The sequence below is a fragment of the Thamnophis sirtalis genome, unplaced genomic scaffold, assembly GCF_051295495.1.
Source record: "Thamnophis sirtalis isolate CommonGarterSnake01/CBP01778 unplaced genomic scaffold, rThaSir2_p1.2 scaffold_3, whole genome shotgun sequence".
Classification (NCBI taxonomy): domain Eukaryota; kingdom Metazoa; phylum Chordata; class Lepidosauria; order Squamata; family Natricidae; genus Thamnophis; species Thamnophis sirtalis.
In genome coordinates this window covers 176,505,637-176,514,792 of record NW_028261383.1, presented here as the reverse complement: position 1 = coordinate 176,514,792, position 9,156 = coordinate 176,505,637, and the positions used below count along the sequence as shown (strand labels likewise).

General features: G+C 43.1%; 1 protein-coding gene across 1 annotated transcript in view; it reads right to left on the bottom strand.

The window, feature by feature from the left end:
• Nucleotides 1-325: 325 nt before the first annotated feature.
• The window catches only part of RGL3 (ral guanine nucleotide dissociation stimulator like 3), a 31,692-nt gene continuing 22,861 nt past the window's right edge, over nucleotides 326-9,156 (bottom strand). The window contains exons 14-17 of the mRNA XM_087711073.1: nucleotides 7,807-7,951; nucleotides 7,122-7,274; nucleotides 5,274-5,388; nucleotides 326-968 (exon numbers count right to left, since the gene is read on the bottom strand). Coding sequence (XP_087567199.1) covers nucleotides 379-968; nucleotides 5,274-5,388; nucleotides 7,122-7,274; nucleotides 7,807-7,951 — 1,003 coding nt within the window. The 3' untranslated portion in view covers nucleotides 326-378. The remainder of the gene's footprint in view (nucleotides 969-5,273; nucleotides 5,389-7,121; nucleotides 7,275-7,806; nucleotides 7,952-9,156) is intronic.

Genomic DNA, 9,156 nt, shown 5'->3' with positions numbered 1-9,156 from the left:
AAAAAAGAATGTATGCTTTCAGGTAGCATAGACAGCACTATCACAGAGCATCTAGCTACACAGGTCTGCCCTGGACGACACTATTAAATTTTGGAGGTCATGACTATGTAAACATTACCTTCCCTTAAAACCAAAGACTAGCTCAGTTTTTTTTGAAGCCACCAGGCACTATCATTTGGGGGCTCCTCAAATTGCTCCTTGGATGGCAAAAGCTGCTTTTTGAGATTGATGACCTTTGGGAAGTATGGCTGTAGATCTCCCGGGAGGAATCTGAGTGAACAAAGCAGGATCCCACAGAGGACCAATTCAGAATAATTACCATCTTTGGTGGGTTCTTCGGTTCCTTAGCCTCTTGCATGGGTTACAGAAGGATTATAATCAGACAAGCTCTCTCTGGCTTTGAGGATCTGTTCCTACGCTGTCCAACTCTTGATTACTCTGGATTTCTAGAGGGGAAGTTGGGGACTTTGAACAAAATGATGTCCTCTTGGAGGCATCAGAAAGGGATTGTGGCACAGAAGGAGGTGCCAGCAATTTCTGCACAACACGGGGGGGAGCTGGGCTCCTGGTTTCCAAGGGAAGTGGATGTTGAGGAAGAGACAGATAGGGAGGAGGAGAATCAGGTGTGGCTATTGCTGACTGATTTTCCAGGAACCAAGGGGAAGGAGCTGGAAAAGGGTATGTTGAAAGGCATGTTCTAAAGTGTGGATCCTCAGCCGCGTGTGGTGGAGAAAGGGAAACTGGGCTATTTGGTGCACTATGTGAAAATATGAAGCATGAACTGGCAGCAAGGGCACCGGTGTCAAAATCTTTGAGGGAGGGAATGCGGCAAAGAGCAGCTTTGCTCCCAGGCTTCATCCTCAAGTGTGGTTCACTGGTGAGTCCCTTTTTCTGGAGCAGGAAGAAGTCATGGGGCCCAGCGGGATTCATGGCATAGAAAACATTTGCACTTTCGGGAATCAGCAGCTCTTCAGGGGAGAAAAAGAACAAAACACAGAAAGAATGAGTGAGCAAGACGAGCAGCATCTCCCCTCCTTCTATCTTAACAGAATAACAGAGTTGGAAGGGACCTTGGAGGTCTTCTAGTCCAACCCTCTGCTCAAGCAGGAAACCCTATACCACGGGTGGGTTCCTGTCAGTTCTAACCTCTTCTATAAAAGAGGTTCCATAAATCTACAGTGCTGTTTAGAACCTGTTCCAGCTCCCTCCCCTTGTCCGTCCGCACATGATCACGCTGAAGAGCGAGAGGAGGAATTCTGGGAGTTGAAGTCCACAAGTCTTAAAGCTGTCAAGTTTGAACACCCCTGGGGTTTTTTTCCTAAAGTGTTAGGGGTGCAAGGGTCTTGTAACTTGACAGCTTTAAGACTTGCTCTCTTCAATGCCAGAGTTCCTGAGCCAACATGACTGGAGGAGGGATTCTGGGAGTTGAAGTCCACAAGTCTTAAAGCTATCAAGTTTGAACACCCCTGGGTTGTTTTTTTCTAAAGGGTTAGCGGTGCGAGGGTCTTGTAACTTGACAGCTTTAAGACTTGCATGCTTCAATGCCAGAGTTCCTGAGCCAACATTTTGGTTGCTAAGCAAGAGCGTTGTTAAGTGAGTTTCACCACATTTTAAAAGTTGGCCACGCCCACCCAGTCACATGGCTAGCAAACCACTCCCACAAAGCAGGCCACACCTACAGAAGAGGTTCTAATTTTTTTTAAACCCAACACTGCCCTATACCATTTCAGATAGATAGCTATCCAGTTTCTTTTTAAAAACCTCCAGTGATGGAACTCCCACAACTTCTGAAGGCAACTTCTGTTCCATTGGTTGACTGTTCTCACTGTCAGGAAATTTCTCCTTATTTCCAGGTTGAATCTCTTGTTGATTAGTTTCCATCCATTGCTTCTTGTCCTGCCCTCTGGTACTTTGGAAAATAGGTTGACCCCCTCTTCTTTGTGGCAGCCTCTCAAATATTGAAACACTGCTATCACGTAACCCCTAATCCTTCTTTTCACTAAACTAGACAAAACCAATTCCTGCAACCAACCTTCATATGTTTTAGCCTCTAGCCCCCTAATCTTTGTCGCTGTTCTCTGCACCCTTTCCAGAGTCTCAGCATCTTTTTAATGTTGTGGTGATCAAAACTGGATGCAGTATTCCAAGTGTGGCCTTATCAAGACGTTATAAAATGGTACTAACACTTCACGTCATCTTGATTCTATCCCTCTGTTAATGCAGCCTAAGAGTGTGTTGGCTTTTTTTGGCCACTGCAGCACAGTGTCATATTTAAGTGATTGTCCATTCGGACTTCAAGATCCCCCCTCGCAGTTATTGCTATTGAGCCAGGTTTCATCTAATCTTCTGTAATTCAATTACATCTAATTAATTTAATTTACTTACATCTAATTTTCTATACATTTGGTTAAAACCTTACATTCCTCAGTACTGAATTTCATTTTGTTAGATAGGGCCCAGTATTCAAGTTGAGATCCTTCTGGATCTTGAGGCTATCTTTTGGGGTGTTGGCTATTCCTGCCAGCTTTTTGTCTGCAAATTTCATGAGTTCCCCTTCTATCCCATCACCCAAATAGTTTATGAAGATATTGAAGAGCACTGGGGCTAAAAAAGAACCTTGGGATATCCAGTGTCTTACTTTCCTCCATGTAAATGTGGTTCCATTAAGGACTACAAATTGATATATTTTAACCCATGCTTAGTTGTCCTACATGTGATGATATGTTATTAAAATGAAAATAAATAAATAAAACTTTAAAACAAGGACTACAAATTGAGTGTGATTTGTCAGCTAGTTACAAAACCATCTGGTGGTGATGCTGTCTGACCCATATTTACCAATAAGTAGGTTGTGGTCTACTTTTTCAAATGTCTTAGTGAAATCCAAGTATACTATGTCCACAACATTTTGTTGGTCCACTAATTTAGTCAAAAAATGAAATAAGATTTGTTTGGCATGATCTGTTTTTGACAAACTCATGTTGGCTTCTGGTTATAACTTTGCTTGCTTCTAGGTGTTCGCAGATCTGCTGGTTGATTACCTTCCCAGGATCTTCCCAGGTATTGATGTCAGGCTGATTGATCTGTAGTTTCCTGGATCTGTCCCCCCCCCCTTTTTTTTTTTTTTTTGAAGATGGGAATTACATCAGTGATTTTCTGGTCCTCTGGTAGTTCCCTCGTGCTCCAGGATCTTTGAAAGATATGATCCAATGGTTCCAAGATCACATTTGCCAGCTCCTTCAGGACTCTGGAAAATAACCCTTCAGATACTGGTGATTTGAACTCATCTAGAGTGGACAGATGTTCTCTTATCATTTTCTTGCCTATTTGGGTTTGAGTCTGTCTTTTATTGTTCTGTCTTTGGTAGTTTAGACCAGTGTTTCTCAACCTTGGCAACTTGAAGATGTCTGGACTTCAACTCCCAGAATTCCCCAGCCAGCGAATGCTGGCTGGGGAATTCTGGGAGTTGAAGTCCAGACATCTTCAAGTTGCCAAGGTTGAGAAACACTGGTTTAGACTATTTTTTTTCTTTTTGTGTGTGAAGGCAGATGCATAGAAAGAATTAAGCAGCTCTGCTTTCTCTCTGCTGCCTGTCACTTCCTTGCCATCTTCTCACCTTAGTGAACCAATTGTTTCTTTGACGTTTTTCATGTTTTTTTATATGTTGAAAGCATTGTTGTTGTTGTTGTTGTTGACATTTGTTGCAAGATTCAGGCTATTTACTGGCGTGACCCGACAAAAGGGCGAACGTCAAAACCGCGCCCGACTATACCGCGTCGCTAAAACCGCGACGTCATCAACGCGGCGACAACAGCGCGGAGACAACAGCGCGGAGACAGAAGGGCGCTTTACAATAGCGCGGAGACAGAAAGCCGATTTAACTTAAGGTAAGGGTTAGGTTTAGGGTTAGGTTTAGCATTACGTTTAGGGTTACATTTAGCGTTAGGGATTAGGTTTAGGGTTAGTTTTAGTTTTACAGCGCACTTCTGTCTCCGCGCTGTTGTCGGCGCGATTCAGCACTCATTCGTCGGAGCGCTTTAGAACACGCGGTTTTATCACCGCGGTTTAGTCGAGCGTGGTTTTGTCGTTCGCCCTTTTGTCGGTGAACCATTTACTGGTATTCTGCTTTAATTGTATGTCCTTCTTTCCATTTTTTTTATACTGGTTTTATACAGTCTATGTCTCAGACGCTGGTTTGATTATGTTCTATTGCTTATGTCTGCATTATGTTGAACGCTAATGTGACATTGTCACTCTTGCCCAAAACCCCTGCAGCTTCAATCCCCTGTATCATTTGTTCTTTATTAGTAAGAATTTGGTCCTGTGTACCTGTATCGGTGTCCCTCTAATTCTTTCCTGTACCTTTTGAATGGCAAAGTTGACAGCTAGATTGGTCAGGAACCTGTTCGATCTCCCACTTGATGTAGAGTTTGTCTCCTGGTTGATGCCAGGGTAGTTAAAGGCCCATCACTACTGTGGTGTGTTTCCTACATATATTTGTTAACTGATTAGCAAAAAGCTTGTCTATTTCTTCTGCTTAGGTGGATGGCCTGTAGTATATACGTACCTATGGCAATATCATTCTTTTTTTCCTTTCATATTAACCCATATGCATTCTAGGAGTCCTTGGTTTTTCATCCTTGGTTTTAGCATTTCTGTTGAGATGTAGTGATCTCTTACATATAATGCAATAATAGGTTGAGGGAGTCAATCTATTCTCCAAAGCGCCTGAAGGCCGGACAAGAAGCAATGGGTGGAAACTAATCAAGGAGAGAAGAAACCTAGGACTAAGGAGAAATTTCCTGACAGTTAGAACAATTAATCAGTGGAACGACTTGCCTCTAGAAGTTGTGAAAGCCTCAACACTGGAGGTTTTTAAGAAGATGTTGGATAGCCATTTGTCTGAAATGGTGTAGGGTTTCCTGCCTGAGCAGGAAGACCTCCAAGGTCCCTTCCAACTCTGTTACTCTATATTTTGTTATAATGCAGTTCTCCCTCCTCTAATCTGTTTCATTGTCCAGTTTATATCCTTTCATCAGTACATTCCACTTGTGAGTTTCATCCTACCAAGTTTCAGTAATGGCAAGTATATCATCCTTGCCCTCATGCACTAATATTTCAAACACCCCCCCTGTTTGCTCCCCAAACTTTGAGTTGGTGTATAGACACCTGAGTCCTTTATGGCTGATCCTGCCAATCATGTGCTGCACCACTGGTTTGATGGCCTATGGCTGCCTCGGCTAAAGTATCTTCTAGGATTCTGCGATTCTTACCTTGGCCATCCCCCAGAAGTTGCAGAAGTTGGTAGTTGCATGGTGAGTCCTCTTCCAGTTTGTGCTTCTGCAACGCCCGCTGTATCACAGCTGTGGTCTTATCCTGGCTAGTGATCTGTAGGGAGAAATCATCCACTTATATGTAACTACAGGTGAGTCTGATAGACCCATGTGACAACACCAGAGGTGGGTTCCTACCAGTTCGCACCTATTCGGTGGAACCGGTTTGTCAAATCTACCGAACCGGTTAGAAGAGTTTCCACCAGTGGACCCGGAAAGCAGGCCACACCTACAAAAGAGGTTCCAAATTTTTTTTGAAACCCACCACCGGTCCTTGGATATGATTATTCTACACTATCATGCTCCTATTTATAAAACTCAGTGCCTCTGTGAAAGGTAAGGATGACTACTGCGTTTGTGGTGCAATCAGTTGTTGAAGTTGTTTTAACGCAAACCAAAGATGCCTTTTAAAAAACAAGTTTACACCCTATTCTTATGCATGCCAGTGCTGTGCGTGAGGCAATTTAAGGTGGTTCTGACAAGTGTCATCGGTATCTTCATATCTGATCACATGGGCGGCAAGCCACTCCCACCGGTCACATGGGTGGCAAGCCACTCCCACAAAGGAGGCCACACCCACAGAGTAAGTTCAAACAATTTTTGAAACCCACCACTGGGCAACACAGTGTAAAACATTGTTAAAGGCTGAAACCATATAAACGACATATTACCAACCAAACAGAAAAGTGGTCTCAGTGAAGACATTGTGGGCTCTGAGTTGCCCATTCCTTAGTGTATTGCATTAAGTAGATCCCTTATCCAAAAATGCTGTCTGCTTTTGGAAAAAATAAAAAAAAATACACTAATTATATCTCCCTCTACACCACAATCCTCAAATATGATGTTGGCAAATCTCCAGAAATATCTTCTCTTAACTAATGTCCTCTAGTCGCATAGGAGAGCTCCCATAATTTCCAGCCTTTGCTCATAGCAGGTAAGAAATGTAGAGGTATTAAATGCATTTGAAAAACATCAAATTGGAAAAAAAAAATCATTCTAGAGGACGGAGCCAATCCAGTCTTATTCTCATCCAACAAAAATATTTCCAAATGCTCAAGGTAGAACCATCATAAAAGTTTCAGAGATATGTATGGATTTGCTTAGCCCTCTTCTTTCCCCTTCATTTCTCAATCTTGGCAATTTACAGGCATGTAGACTTTATTGAGCCGAGGTGGCGCAGTGGTTAAAGGCAGCACTGCAGGCTACTTCAGCTGACTGCAGTTCTGCAGTTCGGCTGTTCAAATCTCACCGGCTCAGGGTTGACTCAGCCTTCCATCCTTCCGAGGTGGGTGAAATGAGGACCCGGATTGTTGTTGGGGGCGATATGCTGACTCTGTAAACCGCTTAGAGAGGGCTGAAAGCCCTATGAAGCGGTATATAAGTCTTAACTGCTATTGCTAACTGCTATTGCTAACTCCCAGAAACCCACAGCCAGCATGGCTGTTGATGAGAACTTCAGGAGTTGAAGTCTGCACACCTGAAACCTTCCAAGGTTGAGAAACTTTGCTCTAGATACTTTGGTTCCTTTTTGTTCTAGATCACTTATTTTGTGAGATTTATTCTTCACTTTCTCAGTTCACAGTTTCCATATACAGAAACTGTAAATGTGGGGAATTCTTGATTCTCTTCACCCTTCTGGCGCCATTGGAGAACCCTCATCACTTTAATCCTTCATCATCTTTTGGCAAGCTTTCCAGTCATGTCCTTATTAAACCTGCCCCAGATGTTTCCTGCAATCCAGAACTTGTGGCTTCCCTTTCCCAACACTGCTCTCTCTTGGTAACTTACAAGAATGCTGCGATAAAGGTTTCCATTTCCACCGATATTGTTCATATGGACCCGGACAATGCGACATTCTGTTCCTCCTCCCTGTTTAGAGATGGAAGGTGGCAGAGGCTGCTCCCGCAGAGGGCAGGTTTTCCACTGAGTTACAGGTGGATCCTAAGCGGAGGAAAAGTGACCAAAAGTGAAATCACGGCTTTTAAAGTTGCATACTTTACCATTTTTCATATGCCACAAGAGACTTTTGTCTATGCAATCTATAACCTGTGATGTTGGGGGAACAAATGGTCTATTCTGAGAGCCTAACCAGAGAGCCAAGTATCAAAATCTAAAGTAAAACACACCCCAGAATTCTGGGATGTGTTTCAGGAATTCCCCAGGTTTATAGTTTCTGTACATGGAAGCTGTGAAGTGAGAAAGTGAGGAATAACTCTCAGAAAATAAGTGATCTAGAACAGAAATGAACCAGAGTATCTAGAGCAAGGCATCTCAACCTTGGCACTTATTACAGGTGTGAAGACTTCAACTCCTGGAGATCTCATCAACAGCCATGCTTCATAACCCTATGAAGCGGTATATAAGTCTAACTGCTATTGCTATTGCTATTGATTATGTCCCACCAATTGCATAAGCGTCCATTTCTGATTTGCAAGAATCCCAAGACAGCTTTAGAAATAAAAATAAATGTCACCTTGAGGCCAGGGGAGACCCCTGTTGGGGAGCAAGGGACACTGGATCCATCTTCAGAGTTAAGGCTACTAGAGGAACCCAATGGCATCATTCCAGTCTTTTCAGGCCCAGAAGGAGTTGCAGATGGTTCTGAGCTCAAGAGGAGTCTGCAGAGAAGGAGAGAAAGGGGGGCAGACAGAGAGTTAAGGAAAACATTCGGTTTCACATATTCCTCATCTCTCTCTACATTAGAATAAAACTAAATGGATCCCAGCATATTCTCACATCCATCTTATTATTTAGCCCTTCGTAATACTCTGAATTAGCAATAGCAATAGCAGTAGACTTATATACCGCTTCATAGGGCTTTCAGCCCTCTCTAAGCGGTTTACAGAGAGTCAGCATATTGCCCCCAACAATCTGGGTCCTCAGAATTAACCCTGTTTCAACCCAGGAGCACAAATCATCTATGTGTATCTGAGCAGCTCATATATGAGTGGCTAGTAGAGCTCTGGGTGTGTGTGTGTGGAATGTGGGTTTTGTACTTTGGAAGTTGCTCAGGTCAAAGTTATTCCTTGGCATGTAATTCATCACTGGGTTTATGTCTTCATCATTTGCTCTGAGTATCATTTTTCTAACTCTCAAACCAACCCTACATCATCACTCTTTATAGAATGTGGTTCAGAAATAATTCCATTGATCATTTGGAAAGCTTTACCAGCTTGCAAATCCACTTACAGGGCCTCCTTATTCAAAATTAGTAAACTTCTGAATGCATCGTCTCATGAGTTCCTAAACGTCTTAATTCTACTACAGTTATACATTTAAAACAATCATTCTGCATATTCATTATATTTCTGCAACCGCCCATTTCTTCTGAAAATTCACTTAGGAAATTAAATTTAATTAAGGAAAGCACCCATCTCTTCTGGATTGTATTTAATACTTGGGAAAAATTAACTTGCAGAAAGCTGAGTTCTAGGACTTCCCACATTATACTAGGGAAAGTGGCTTATAATTTTACTCTGAAACAAGAATTGCATGATCTGGAAAGCCCAGACCACTTGCAAATCTCCAACTGAATGCCTTGAAGTCAGAATCCCCCCCTAAATGTAATGATACAGCAGTGCCGAGGAGCCGCCGTGGGCCTCAGATAGCCGGGCTGCCTGGCTCGGTGTGGAAAGCCATCCGTCCCGGGAGCAGAGCACTGCTGGAAGGGGGGCGCCCGTCACCCAGGAAAAGGGCACATTCGCGGGGAACCCAGTTCTAAATCATTCATAGTGTTGTTGCACTAGTAATCCTGCTCAGTACGAGAGGAACTACAGGTTCAGACCTTTGGTGAATACCCATGGCTGAGGAGCCAATGGGGCGA